At 46.2% G+C, this 15,002-nt stretch overlaps 1 protein-coding gene across 3 annotated transcripts in view; it reads right to left on the reverse strand.

The window, feature by feature from the left end:
* ATP9A (ATPase phospholipid transporting 9A (putative)) overlaps window positions 1–15,002 on the reverse strand; it is a 159,378-nt gene that overhangs the window by 108,901 nt on the left and 35,475 nt on the right. For all 3 annotated transcript variants that reach the window (XM_037727256.1, XM_017496879.2, XM_037727257.1), the window contains exons 3-4: window positions 12,256–12,369; window positions 1,387–1,495 (exon numbers count right to left, since the gene is read on the reverse strand). In XM_037727256.1, the coding sequence (XP_037583184.1) occupies window positions 1,387–1,495; window positions 12,256–12,369 (223 nt within the window). The remainder of the gene's footprint in view (window positions 1–1,386; window positions 1,496–12,255; window positions 12,370–15,002) is intronic.

Consider the following 15,002-nt stretch of genomic DNA (forward strand, 5'->3'; position numbering starts at 1 on the left):
AAAAAAAAAAAAAAAAAAATAGAAAAAAGAAAGAAACAGAAGTCATTGTCTGGGTTGTTTTGTGGCTTTTCCACGGTGTGTTTGAGTGGGTTTTTAAGTTCCATTGTTTAGAATGTACATATCTTGCAAGGAGGTCAATGATTAAAGGATTTTCATATCCCTGGGAAATGTTATTAAAATTTAAATTTCAATTTTTTTTTTTTGGGGAGGGAGTTTCTGGCTGGGCGTGGTGGCTCATGCCTGTAATCCTAGCACTTTGGGAGGCTGAGGTGGGTAGATCACAAGGTCAAGAAATCGAGACCATCCTGGCCAACATGGTGAAACCCTATCTCTACTAAAAATACAAAAACTAGCTGGGCGTAGTGGCGCCCGCCTGTAGTTCCAGCTACTCGGGAGGCTGAGGCAGCAGAATTGTTTTAACTGGGGAGGCAGAGGTTTCAGTGAGCTGAGATGGTGCCACTGAACTCCAGTCTGGGCAAAAAGTAAGACTCTGTCTTAACAACAAAAAAACAAAACAAAACAAAAAAATAGAGAAGCAGTTTCCCTCTTGTCACCCAGGCTAAAGTACAATGGCATGATCTCGGCTCCCTGCAGCCTCCACCTCCCAGGTTCAAGTGATTCTCCTGCCTCAGCCTCTTAAGTAGCTGGGATTACAGATGTATACCACCATGTCCAGCTAATTTTTGTATTTATAGTAGAGACAGCTTTTACCATGTTGGCCAGGCTGGACTGAACCCCTGACCTCAGGTGATCTACCCACCTCAGCCTCCCAAAGTGCTGGGATTACAGGCGTGAGCCACCGTACCAGTCCAAAATTTCAATTTTTTGTTTTTGAGCCAAAACATACAACTCTGACATACACATCTGGTCACTGTCTTTGGATCAGACTCCACACTCTCCAGGCTTCAATTTCCAGGATTTATAAAATGCCTTCAAAGAAATCTTCCCGGATACAGTATTTACCTAAATCTGTATTCAAGTTGCAACAGTTTGGCTTTAAAGTAATCACTGCCGAAAAAACTATTTGCAGCCTGCCATGTGAACAGCAGGGGCACCCTCCTTCCTTCCTCAGCCAGGTGGCAGAAAGGGAAAGGGATTAGCCATCAAGGATGCCAGCACACAGAACGTCATTCTAGGCTGATGACACACAAGTTATCTGACAAGACCAATACCAAGAGGCCTGTGGTTGCCGCCAGGGCCTGGTGGGACCCCATCAACCTGTCATCCAGGGCAGATGGAGGCCTCCCTGGTGCTGGGGCCACCAAGCGACTGTTCAGCCACGTGGCCTTCCCACACCCACGGCCCAGGCCTTGAACTCTTCTCCCCTGACTGTCAGTGGCCCGTGATTGACCTGCACCCCTGTGGCCCAGGAGCCAGGAGGCTGACCTCGCGCTGTGAGCCGGCTGTAGACCTGGGAGTTGACTTCCTTGTCCCGCACGTAGCATCGGATCTCTTCCACCGCCTCACGGATGACAGTGACGGCCAGCACGAAGCCCTGCAGAGACAGACAACAGTGAGCCTTGCTACAGGCAGTGAGCCCCGCTGCAGCCAACTGTCCTCTCCTGGTGCCAAGGGTAGAAAAGGTGAGAGGCCACTTGGGAGTGCTGCAGGGCAGGACCTTTGGAGCGCCCCTGGGCAGGGAGTGCCGAGAGTTATTCCAGATGCATTCGCCCCTGCAAGCCCCCCTCTCCGAATCACTCTTAGGGAACACACACTCACAAACACACCCTGCAGAAACACTACCCTAGAGACACACTCGCTGCCACACACGTACAAGGATGTCCGCATTTACCACCTTGGGGTGAGGGTGACAAACACAGGAACGCTCAAACTGTTCCTCCCCAAGCAAGTGATGGTGACCTCAAACACTGTCTCTCACCCACCATGTGCTGGGCACTACTGGAGGTGCTTCTCACCTCCAGTTACGGGAGATACACTCCCGTAACTAAGATCCCCATGCAGATGAGGAAACTGAGACACAGAGAGGTTGAGTAATCTTGCCCAAAGACATAAAGCTACTAAGTGATAAACAGGAATCAAAATGTAGGCAATCTTAATCTTTACTGCCTCTAGAGAAACATAGGTAGATGGAGCCAGTGAGAGGGACCGCCAGGCAACAGTTAAAAAGAATAAGATACATCTGTTGCATTCACAGAGCCAAGTGGAAAAATCAGTCTTTCAGAACATACACTGTAACACCATTCACATATATAGCAACAAAGATCCTTTTTTTTTTTTTTTTTACCCCCAGACGGAGTTTCGCACTCTGTCGCCTGGCTGGAGTGTAATGGCATGATCTCGGCTCACTGCAACCTCCACCTCCTGGGTTTAAGCAATTCTCCTGCTTCAGCCTCCCAAGTAGCTGGGACTACAGTCATGAGCCACCACGTCCAGCTAATTTTGGTATTTTTAGTAGAAACAGTGTTTCACCATGTTGGCCAGGACGGTCTCGATCTCTTGACCTCATGATCCGCCCACTTCAGCCTCTTAAAGTGCTGAGATTACAGGCGTGAGCCACTGTGCATGACCATACATAGCAACAAAGATTCTATACACTGTTAAATGTTTTCAATTTCCTTAACTACCAGCTAGATTTCTCTGCCAGGAGGAAAGAGACTGGGATCAGGATAGGGAGGGACTGAAATGAGCTTCGGACTATCTGTAACATCTTCAGCTTTTTGGGTTTTTCTGTTTGTTTGTTTGTTTGAGATGGGGTCTCGCTCTGTCGCCCAGGTTGGAGTACAGTAACACGACCTTGACTCACTGCAATCTCACCTCCCAGGCTCAAGAGATCCTCCTGCCTCAGCCTCCTGAGTAGCTGGGACCACAGGCATGTGCCACCACACCTGGTTAATTTTTTGTATTTTTGGTAGAGATGGGTTTTTGTTGTTGTTGTTGTTGTTGTTGTTGTTAAAATAGAGACTCACTCTGTTGTCCAAGATGGAGTACAGTGGCACAATCCTGGCTCACTGCAACCTCCGCCTCCTGGGCTCAAGAGATCCTCCGGCCTCAGCCTCTCAAGTAGCTAGGATTTTAGGTAGCCACCACCACGCCCAGCTAATATCTGTATTTTTACTAGAGACTGGGTTTCACCATGTTGGCCAGGCTGGTCTCGAACTCCTAACCTTAAGTGATCTGCACACCTCAGTCTCCCAAAGTGCTGGGATTAAGCCACCATGCCCAGCCAGAGATGGGTTTTTGCCATGGTGCCCAGGCTGGTCTCAAACTCCTGAGCTCACAAAATTCACCCACCTCAGCCTCCCAAAATGCTGAGATTACAGGCATGCGTCACTGCATCCAGGTGTTTTAAGTTTTTATAAGGAAACCATATTAAGGTATTAATTGCATAAGTAGCAACTAATAAAAATTTAAAACTTCCCCAACCTTCCCCTGAGTTGGGAACCCCAACTCATAAAATCTGGTTGAATGAAGGGAGTCACCCATAGCAGAATCTACTTCCAATCTAGATTCTTTTTCTCTTGTAATCAATAAAGTCAAAATCAGTCATTCACTTTACTTATGTGCTTATAGTCATTCATTTTCCTTGTCATTCCTCGCCCCCCACCCCCTTTTAGAGCTTGCCAGGACAGTTATTTTTTTAAATACAGATAGCATCACCACTGAAGGGTTAGCCGTTGTGGTTCTTGGAGAATTTCACTTTCATACTGTTTACGCTGTGAAATATATTAGCTTCGATTCAAAGGACTTTAAATCTCTTATGTAAATCTATCCAGAGATGTGCCGCTTTGTGAAACTCCTCCCAGTGCCCATACATCTTTACAATCAAAGGATTGCTCCTGTTTCCAATCAGATGTAAAGTACACACTGCAGCCAAAAGGAAACTGGTACATTTCAGAATCAAAGCATAACCAGACCACATAGGGAGAGAGAGAAAGCCTATTTCGGGAGGAACACAGAGCCAGTTTGCAGAACTCCCCGGGCCACCATGCTGCTATTACGTTGTTCTACGCCAAAACCCAAGTTTTTGTTGTTGTTTGTTTTTTTGAATGTTGTGGTTTCTATTTGTCTCTGCATGAGCCTGGCTAAATCCCATTGATGTTCATGGAAAGTGTGTGCTCATACAAAGACAGGAGCCAAGCACTAACCTCCCTGCTGCAAATAAATACCACCTCCCAAATTATCATGTTTCCCCACACATACACACATAGCTCTCATTCATCCTAGGGGCCATGCCATGCCTTGAGCTAGAAATTGCTTTACAAAGATGCAAATGTAGTCCAGGAATAAATTCCGACCACCTAATTTAGGAGGTCCTTAATATCCATCCACAGATATTTAGAAAGAAGCTTTAAGGGGCGGGGCAAGGGGGTGCTGAAGGAGGCAACTGTCCGAGCTGGTGAAGAATCACAGGCAAGCGGCCGGGCGCAGTGGCTCATGCCTGTCATCCCAGCACTTTGGGAGACCGAGACGGGTGGATCACTTGAGGTCAGGAATCTGAGACCAGCCTGGCCAACACAGTGAAACACTGTCTCTGCTAAAAATACAAAAATTAGCCAGGCATGGTGGCAGGTACCTGTAATCCCAGCTGCTTAGGAGAGGCTGAGACAGGGGAATCACTTGAACCCAGGAGGCGGAGGTTGCAGTGATCCGAGATCACGCCACTGCACTCCAGCCTGGGCAACAGGGCGAGACTCCGTCTCAAAGAAAAAAAAAAACAGAATCACAGGCAGTGATAACTCATAGACAAGCAATTCTGAAAGTGCAAGCCTCTTTTGTAAAGTTGTACGTCAAAAATGAATTTACTAAAGCAAATCTAATCTACGGGAGATAGAAATCAGCAAAGCAGTTGCCTGGGGCAGGGGGGTATGTGGGGTGATAGGGACAGGCACTAGGGAACTTCCTGCGGTGATGGAAATGTTCTATCTCTTGATTGAGGTGGTATTTATGTGGGCGTTGATGAACATCAAAACTCAATGAATCGGAAACTGAAGATCTGTGCATTTTATGGTATACCGATTATATCTCAATAACAAAAATACCCTAAATTTATTTTGTCATCATATTATGTTACAGATTATTTCTGCTCTCCTAAGTTACTTCTCCCCCAATATATTAGTACCAAGAAAAAAATTATTAAAAGCTAAAACGTGGCTGGGTGTCGTGGCTCACACCTATAATCTCAGCATTTGGGGAGGCTGAGGCAGGAAGATCAATTGAGCCCAGGACTTCAAGACCAGCCTGGGCAACATAGGGAGACTCCAACTTTGCAAAAACTATAAAAAGAATTAGCCAGTTTCTACGAAAGAAAATAGAAACCTGAAATCTGGGGGCAGGGGGGGAATGAGCCAGGCATGGTGGCTCCTGTTGTGGTCCTAGCTACTGAGGAGGCTGAGGCAGGAGGACTGTCTGAGCCCAGGAGGCAGAGGTCGCAATAAGCCGAGATCTAACTACTGCACTCCAGCCTGGGCGACAGGATGAGACCTTGTCTTGGGAGAAAAAAAAAAAAAAAAAAAAAAAAAAAAAAAAAAAAAAAAAAAAAAAAAAAAAAAAAGCTAAAATGTAATCTGAACAATGAAAAACATGTCATTAGTGGCAGAATTTAAAAATGAAAATGAGAACATTTCCTGAGACTTCTGTATAGCCACATGAAGCATTTTACTTGCAGTAATTCATCTAAACCTCTCAATAAACCAAGGCAGTAGAAAGGATCGTCCCTTTTTAGAGATGACAAAACTGAGGCTCAGAAAAGTAGGCTGGGTTCAAATTACATGACTTCCCAAAGTGCAGTTAAGAGCTAAACCCAGTCGGGTACAGTGGCTCACACCTGTAATCCAGCATTTTGGGAGGCCGAGGTGGGAGGGTCACCTGAGGTCAAGAGTTCGAGACCAGCCTGGCCAACATGGTGAAACCCATCTTTACTAAAAATACAAAAATGAGCCGGGTGTAGCAGCCACCTGTAATCCCAGCTATTCAAAAGGCTGAGGCAAGAGAATTGCATGAACCTGGAAAGCAGAGGTTGTAGTGAGCTGAGATCTTGCCACTGCACTCCAGCCTAAATGACAGAGCAAGACTCTGACTCAAAAAAAGAAAGAAAGAAAGGCGCTAAACCCAAACCACTTGGCTCCACGGCCCTCATTCAGAACCACTGCACTTAGGAGCTGCGTTTGAAATGAGGCGACTTTCAGAATGGTCAGAAGATATTTCAAAATGTGCTCTAGCCAAGAACTGAAAATTGACTCTTTACATAAAAATCCATTAAGGGTGGCCAGGTACGGTGGCGCATGCTCATAATCCCAGAACTTTGGGAGGTTGAGGCGGGTGGATCACCTGAGGTCAGGAGTTTGAGAATAGCCTCGCCAACATGGTGAAACCCCATCTCTACCAAAAATAAAAAAATATAGCCGAACATGGTCTTGGGCACCTGTAATCCCAGCTACCTGGGAGGCTGAGGCAAGAGAATCGCTTGAACCCACGAGGAGGAGGTTACAGTGAGCCAAGATCACGCCATTACACTCCATCCTGGGCAACAAGAGCAAAACTGTATCTCAAAAAAAAAAAAAAAAAATCTATTAAGGGAAATCAGCTATGGTCACCTAGAAGTAGATGCTGTCTAATTAGTTTTTCACCCTAAACCCTTTTTCCTGTAGTTCCTGGAAAGAGAGGCAAAACTAAGACAAATATCCCCCAACTTAGCCATCACAGGAAAAGCTGACTATAAAAGGGCCTCCAACCTGGAAACTACCAGACTGCTGGAGGTGCCAAAACCTAGAGGCAAGCTGTTAACTGTCTGGCTTCTGTCCGGAGCTACAGTCAAGGGAAAACAGGCCAGTCAGTTAGGAGACATCAGAGTGTGGGGGTAGAGGCCAAGAAGGCTTCAGTGGAAACAAATTTTAAAAAAATAGTAATTGTGGGGTATGCTGGCTCACGCCTATAATCCCAGCACTTTGGGAGGCTGAGGTGGGCAGATCTCAAGGTCATGACTTCAAGACCAGCCTGGACAACATGGTGGAACCATCTCCACTAAAAATACAAAACTTAGCCGGGCATGGCGGTGCATGCCAGTAATCCCAGCTACTTGGGAGGCTGAGACAGGAGAATTGCTTGAACCCAGGAGGCAGAGGTTGCTGCGAGCCAAAATCACACCACTGCACTCCAGCCTGGGTGACAGAGCAAGACTCAAAAAATAATAATAATAATAATTACTATGGCCTACATTGAGTCAGGACTTCAGGTTTCTTTTGGAAAATCAGAGCATTATTTTATTTGGTTTGTGTTTTTTTATTTTTGTTTTTTAAGAGACAAGGTCTTGCTCTGTCGCCCAGGCTGGAGTGCAGTGGCGTGATCATAGCCTATTACAGCCTCAAACTCCTGGCTGTAGTGATCCTCCTGCCTCAACATCCCAAGAAACATACACCACTATACCTGACTAACTTTGATTTTTATTTTCAGTAGAGATGAGGTCTCACCACGTTGCCCAGGGTGATCTCAAACCCCCAACCTTGAGCCATCCTCCCACCTCAGTATCCCAAAGTGCTGGGATTACAGAGGCAAGCCCAGAGCGTTGGGAGTTACAGGCCCAGCCTCAGGGCATCATTTTAGCAAGGAGACAACGACTGGAACTGAGGGCCGGGCCCCCTTTAGAAGAGTGTGAGGCCTTCCAGGTCATCCCGGTCCCCACCACTCACTCTAGCCACCTGCTTCCCCTCACTGGCTGGCGCTGGAGTTTGCCATCACCACTGCTGATATGAACAACACTAGTAAGGGAAACAGAATGGCATGTGCAATAAACTCACATTAACAATTTGATCTACATTCACAACCCCAAGTACCAGTCTGGCCTCCCGCGGAAGGAAGAAACAACTTTGTTCTTAAGGGTTCCAAACACCCTGAATGCACATTTCATGTATTTTATTTCCTGTAACTCACTCACTTCCAGAAAGGCACTGGGGTGACTTAAGATAGCAGTCCTGGCACAGTAAGATTAAAAACACTTAAAAGAATAAAAGGCAGGCCAGGCACCATGGCTCATGCCTGTAACGCAACACTTTGAGAGGCCAAAGTGAGTGGATCACATGAGGCCAGGAGTTCGAGATCAGCCTGACCAATATGACGAAACCCCATCTCTAAAAATACAAAAATTAGCCATGTGTGGTGGCACACATCTGTAATCCCAGCTATTCGGGAGGCTGAGGCAGGAGACTCGCTTGAGCCTGGGAGGCAAAGGTTGCAGTGAGCTGAGATCACACCCCTATACCCCAGCCTGGGTGACAGAGCAAGATTCCATCTGAAAAAAAAAAAAAAAAAAAAAAAAAGAAAGCGATGTGGCTTGAGAGATGGGGTCTTGAGCATTCCTTGCTGGGGGCCTGGGAAGGGCCTCCACAGCCCAGAAACATAGGGGCGAGGTAATAGGAAAGTCCCTCACCTTCAACTAGAGCAGAGAGGCCAAGAGAGAGCCTGATCACCAGGAAAAGGGTGGATCCAATTCACATGCTGCTTTAAAGTTTTTTTAATGAATTTTGTTGATATTTAAAAATCAAGAGTAAAATATACTAAAATTTTTTTAAATGATTCATAACTATGTATATCTTGTTTTTTTCCTAAGAAGAAACATGGGCTGGGTGCAGTGGCTCACGCCTATAATCCCAGTACTTTGGGAGGCCAAGGGTGGGGAGGATCACTTAAGGTCAGGAGTTCAAGACCAGTCTGGCCAAAAATGGTGAAACCCCGTCTCTACTAAAAATACAAAAATTAGGTCAGGTGCGGTCACTCACATCTTTAATCCCAGCATTTTGGGAGGCCAAGACTGGTGGATCATGAGGTCAGGAGTTAAGGATCAGGCTCGCCAATATGGTAAAACCTCGTTTCTACTAAAAATACAAAAATTAGCCTGACATGGTGGCGGGTGCCTGTAATCCCAGCTACCTGGGAGGCTGAGGCAAAGAACTGCTTGAACCCGGGAAGTGGAGGTTGCAGTGAGCTGAGATCTCACCACTGCACTCCAATCTGGGAGACAAAGCAAGATTCTATCTCAAAAAAAAAACAAAAATTAGCTGGGTATGGTGGCACACTCTCAGCTACTTGGGAGACTGAGGCAGGAGAATCACTTGAGCCCAAGAGGCAGAGGTTGCAGTGAGCCCAGATCATGCCACTGTACTCCAGCCTGGACAACAGAGTGAGTGAGACTATCAATCAATCAACAGAAAGAAAGTTGTAAGAATTTTTATTCATCATGCTTGTTTGTTCATAAAGCAACTCTGGAGGGAAGGAGAAGTGAAATTATTTGGAAGGCAAAATTGGATAGAAGTAGATTCTTCACAAGGGACATTTGTATATTTCTTGAGTCATGTGAATGCATTACCTTTCAAATAACTACACTTTAAAAAGATAATCAATAAAAGGCAATACAATAAACGATATTTTATATACATTGTAGACTAACTTTGTTAAGGTAACTTATGGTTTGATTTTATATTAGTATATAATGAACAGTTATGGAACTAATAAACTAAAATGATGTTAGAGTATTTCACATAGAACTACAGAGTTTGTAACTCTTGGGTCTGACAACTCCTGGTCCCAGTTTGTAGCTGACTAGGAAAGAGTAGCCGACAGGACCTTCTCATCCTCCCAGGGCTTAATTCTATCAGCCCAGCTCTAGAGCATCTGTTTATAAGGTAAAGGCAACAGTTTCTAAGGCCTGGTGCAGTGGCTTATGCCTATAATCCCAGCACTTTGGGAAGTCAAGGTGGGGGGATCACTTGAGGTCAGGAGTTTGAGAGCAGCCTGGCCACCATGGTGAAACCTTGTCTCTACTAAAAATACAAAAATTAGCCAGGCGTGGTGGTAGGTACCTGTAATCCCAGTTACTCAGGAGGCTGAGGCATGAGAATCGCTTGAACCGAGGAGGTGAAGGCTACAGTGAGCTGAGATGTGCCACTGCACTCCAGCCTGGGCAACAGAGCGAGACTCCATCTCAGAAAAAAAAAAAAAATTGTTTCTTGATGATCACAATATCAGTGCTTAAAAGCGCAGGCACCACCTGGCACTTGGTTCAGCATGCCACCTGATACAGGCAGGAACGTCTGTTATCAAAGGGGCAGGATGCTTGGATGAAGGGCCCCTCTAGCTCCCAGGATCCTACTTCACCCCAAAATGACTCAGAGCAGGATAGAACTATTCCTGTCATTCCAAAAGCACCTGCACTGTTTGCATGGAAGAAATAATCCCCTTCCTCTTCGCAGGGCGAGAGCTGCTGGCATCACTTGCCTGATAACATAGCACGTACAGCGTAGGCACGCCCACTCCCAGGCCCCTGAGCATCTGGCTTCCTCCATTCCACAAGCACCTCTGCACCAAATCCTCATCATCCCTCACCTGCTGCCAACAGCAAAAAGGTATATTGTTTCTGTTTCTTTTTTTTTTTTTTTCTATTTTGAGATGGAGTTTTGCTGTTGCCAGGCTGGAGTACAGTGGCTCACTGCAACCTCCCCCTCCTGGGTTCAAGCAATTCTCCTGCTTCCGCCTCCCGAGTAGCTGGGACTACAGGCATGCGCCACCATGCCCAGCTAATTTTTGTGGTTTTAGTAGAGATGGGGTTTCATTATGTTAGCCAGGATGGTCTCAATCTCCTGACCTCGTGATCCGCCCACCTCAGCCAACCAAAGTGCTGGGATTACAGGCGTGAGCCACCGCACCCGGCCTAAAAGCAAATTATTTAATTAAAAATAAAAATATTAATAAGATTTATGAACAGAAAATCTGAGTGTTCCCCTGGGTCCCACCTGGTGAGAATATAAACAGCAACTGCATTTCATAGTATCTCTATTTGGAGAAAAAGGGTATCAGCTCTGTCCTCTCCACAGCTCAGTGACACTGGACCTCTTTCTGTTTCTCAAATGCACTAAGAACATGTCTGCTGCAGGGCCTTTGCACTGCTGCCCGCTGGAATATTCTACTTTCCATCATTCCTCAGGAGGCCTTTCATAGCCACACAGGCTAAGGTTGCCTCTCCACATCTCCTACCCTTCACCCTCATTTGTGCAAAAAGTACTAAACGTACCTGGGATACCCCATCCGTCCTATGACCTTATTCTGTTACTATCAGAGCACTTTGCATGATTCGTAACAATTTCATTTACTGACTTATTGTCTATCCCCTCTGGATGTCAGCCCCACAGGGCAGAAATGTTTGTCTGCTCTGTTCATGGCTGCACCCCCAGAACTCGGCACACGGCCTGGCACACAGCAGGAACTCAACCACCCTCTGCCAAAGCAAGGGAAGAAAGAAAAGGAGGCCAGAGAAGGAGCAGAGGGGGCTTCTCGGTTCTGCTACACATCATGTGCACAGCAGCACGGATTCTGCTACTTTTCCAACCCCTCACACTCAAATGCTCTACATTAGACACAAAGAAAATGTGAGCTTGGAAAACAATCCACATACAAGTTGGGCGTCCCTGATCTGAAATGCTTGGGAGCTGAACTGTTTGAGATTGCAGATGTTTTCAGAGTGGGGAACATCTGCACCATCCTTACCAGCTGAGCATCTCAAATCTGAAAATAGTGCTCAAAAGGTTTTAGATTCTGGAGCATTATTTTTATTAGTTTGGAATTTTTTGTTTGTTTTTGTTTTGAGACACATCTGGCTCCGTCACCCAGGCTGGAGTGCAGTGGCACAATCTCAACTCACTGCAACCCCCGCCTCCCAGGTTCAAGTGATTCTGGTGCCTCAGTCTCCCAAGTAGCTGGGACTACAGACACATGCCACCACACCCGGGTAATTTTTAGTAGAGATGGGGTTTCACCATGTTGCCCAGGCTGGTCTTGAACTCCTGGCCCCAAGCAGTCTGCCTGCCTCGGCTTCCCAAAATGCTGGGACTATAGGCATGAGCCACCATGGCCGGCTAGATTTTAGAGCATTTGGAATTTTGGATCTGGGATGCTCAACCTGTGATACAACCCATGAGGACAGGGGATTTGTCTTTCTCATTTGCCACAGTGTTCCCAGAGTCTAGACTAGCACATATACAATAAGCATGCAATAAATCCTTGCTGAGGTCATGCAAGACCCAACCGCTGACTGAATGAATGAATGGCACAGGCTTTGCTATAGTTTGATCCAGGTGGTGTATGAAATGGAGCTTCAACACTAAAGTCTCAGGGACTCCCAGTGTGTTGGCCTAAGGGCATCCTTTCCCTTACAAGGCCACCGTCCCATTACAGATGCCTAAGTCAGAGAAACAAAGAACTTTCTGTTTCCAAGCCTCTTGGGTTACTGAACAATGCTGATTAACTCACCAGGGGAACCCAGTAGGTGTAGAGGGCGCCAAGTCTCATTTCAGGCACAAACTGAGAGCAGGCAAGAAGTAAGAAATAGAGGTTGAAAAAGTATTTGAACTGGTTGAACAGCACCTGGAATGGAGAGAAACAGAGAAGAGACACTCAGGGCTTGTCTGATGAGATCTGGAACATCTGGAGGAAAATGAACAATGTTTTGTTTTTTGTTGAAATGGAGTCTTACTCTGTAGCCCAGGCTGGAGTGCACTGACGCGATCAAGGCTCACTGCAACCTCCGCCTCCCAGATCCTGGTTCAAGCAATTCTCCTACCTCAGCCTCCCAAGTGGCTGGGATTACAGGCACGAGCCACCATGCCCAGCTTATTTTTGTATTTTTTAGTAAGGATGGGGTTTCACCATGTTGGCCAGTCTGGTCTTGAACTCCTGACCTCGAGATCTGCCTGCCTCGGCCTCCCAAAGCGCTGGGATTACAGGCATGAGCCCCCACAGCCAGCTGGGAAATGAATAGTATTTTAAAAACATACTGTGGCTGGGCGTGGTGGCTCACACCTGTAATCCCAGCACTTTGGGAGGCTGAGGCAGGCGGATCACCTCAGGTCAGGAGTTTAAGACCAGCCTGACCAACATGGCGAAACCCTGTCTGTACTAAAAGTAAAAAAATTAGCCGGGCGTGGTGGCAGGCACCTGTAATCCCAGCTACTTGGGAGGTTGAGGCAGGAGAATCGCTTAAACTCAAAAGGTGGAGGTTGCGGTGAGCCAAGATCACACCATTGCACTGCAGCCCAGGCAATAACAGCAAAGCTCTGTCTTCAAAAAAAAAAAAAAATTCCTGCACAAGATTACAATGTACACAATACCTTTCACATAAAGCTTAAACACTTCCATATGCTGTTTAGAAAAACACACATGGGTAATAAAAGTATCATTTGTAAAAGAAAGAGTAAATAATAATACACATGAAAACTGCAAACACCAAATTCAGAAGAGTAGTTACTTCCTGGGGAGGGGGTAAAATCTAACATGGAGGGGCACACAGGGGCATCAACTATGTTATTTGTGTTTTCGGGCTTGGTTTGGTTTGGTTTTTTGAGACGGAGTCTCACTCTGTCATCCAGGCTGCAATCCAGGGGCATGATGACAGCTCACTGCAGCCATGAACTCCTGGGCTCAGGCAATCCTGCCGCAGCCTCCCAAGTAGCTGAAACCACAAGCATGCACCACCATGCCCAGCTAAATTTTTTGTTATTTGTAGAGACAGGGTCTCTCTACGTTGCCCAGGTTTGTCTTCAACTCCTGGGCTCAAGCAGTCCTGCCACCTCAGCCTCCCCAAGTGTTGGGATTACATACCTGAGCCACTGCATCCTGACTGTGTTATTTCTTAGACTATATACTTTGTAAGTGCAATAGACCATTCAAGATAGTGTTTAAGAGGAGGTTTTGCTGGGAAATGCTTATGCTATAAGGTTGAATCCAAAAAGAAAGACAAAAAAGTTATGTCTGCAACATGCCAGACACCGTGGTACAGGACTGTACTCCCAGCACTTTGTGAGGCTGAGGTGGGCGGGTTGCTTGAGTTCAGGAGTTCGAGACCAGCGTTGGCAACATGGTGAAACTCCATCGCTACAAAAATTAGCCAAACATGGTGGCATGCACCTGTTGTCCCAGCTACTCAGGAGGCTGAAGCGGGAGGATCAATTGAGTCCAGGAGGCGGAGGCAGAAGTGAGCTGAGATCATGTCACTGCACTCCTGCCTGGATGACAGTGAGTCCCCCATCTCAAAAAATAAAAAGTGAAACCCTATCTCAAAAAATAAAATACAAAATAATTTTTAAAAGTTATGTTCACAATATGACCTTAACTCTGTAAAATTATACAGTTGAATCCTCCCCTGGGGAGCAGCTGGGTACTAGCGTGGTTCTGACTGCTGGCATGCGCCCAGGAGTGAGACTGATGCCACATGACTAGTCTGGGTCAATAGATAATGAATAGAAGTACTGTGTCTCTTCGAGGCCAGGACAGTTAAGAGCCATTGGTGCCTCTTGCACCACCATGGTGACTCTGGTGGCAACATAATCCAGGTGGCACAGCCAGAAGATGGAGGAGTGTGGCCTAGTCTGCATCTGACTTTCCACGAATGAAAATAAACCTATTCCTCCCTTATTCAAATTGCTGCCTGGGAGGCTGAAGAGAAGCCTCACTTGAGCCCAAGAGGCTGAGGATGCAATAAGCTCTGATCATGCCACTGCACTCCAGCCTGGGCAAGAGAGTGAAATCTGGTCTCTAAAAAAAAAAAAAAAAAAAAAATTCAAATTGACCTTGAACTATACTATTTAGCAGACTTCTGCGTCTGTGCTGTCACTCAATACCTAACGCTGCCATTATGTTCCTTTTTGCACTGGAACTGACTGCTACTGCCGCTTCTCAAAGTCAACTGGTGTGTGTTTGGAAGCTAAAAATAGATCCTGAATGTATGTGCATGTTGGGGGGGGTTGCGGAGTACATGTCCACGGATTTGTGTAAGTTAATGTGGAAGCGCTAAGCCACCAGAAACATTTATTATTGCAAAAATATTAATGAAAATTCTCTCTAGAGATGGGGAGGATAAAATATATCTAAGGGCCGGGCGCGGTGGCTCAGGCCTGTAATCCCAGCACTTTGGGAGGCCGAGGCGGGTGGATCACGAGGTCAAGAGATCGAGACCATCCTGGTCAACATGGTGAAACCCCGTCTCTACTAAAAATACAAAA

The sequence above is a fragment of the Cebus imitator genome, unplaced genomic scaffold (assembly GCF_001604975.1).
Source record: "Cebus imitator isolate Cc_AM_T3 unplaced genomic scaffold, Cebus_imitator-1.0 Scaffold224, whole genome shotgun sequence".
Taxonomy (NCBI): domain Eukaryota; kingdom Metazoa; phylum Chordata; class Mammalia; order Primates; family Cebidae; genus Cebus; species Cebus imitator.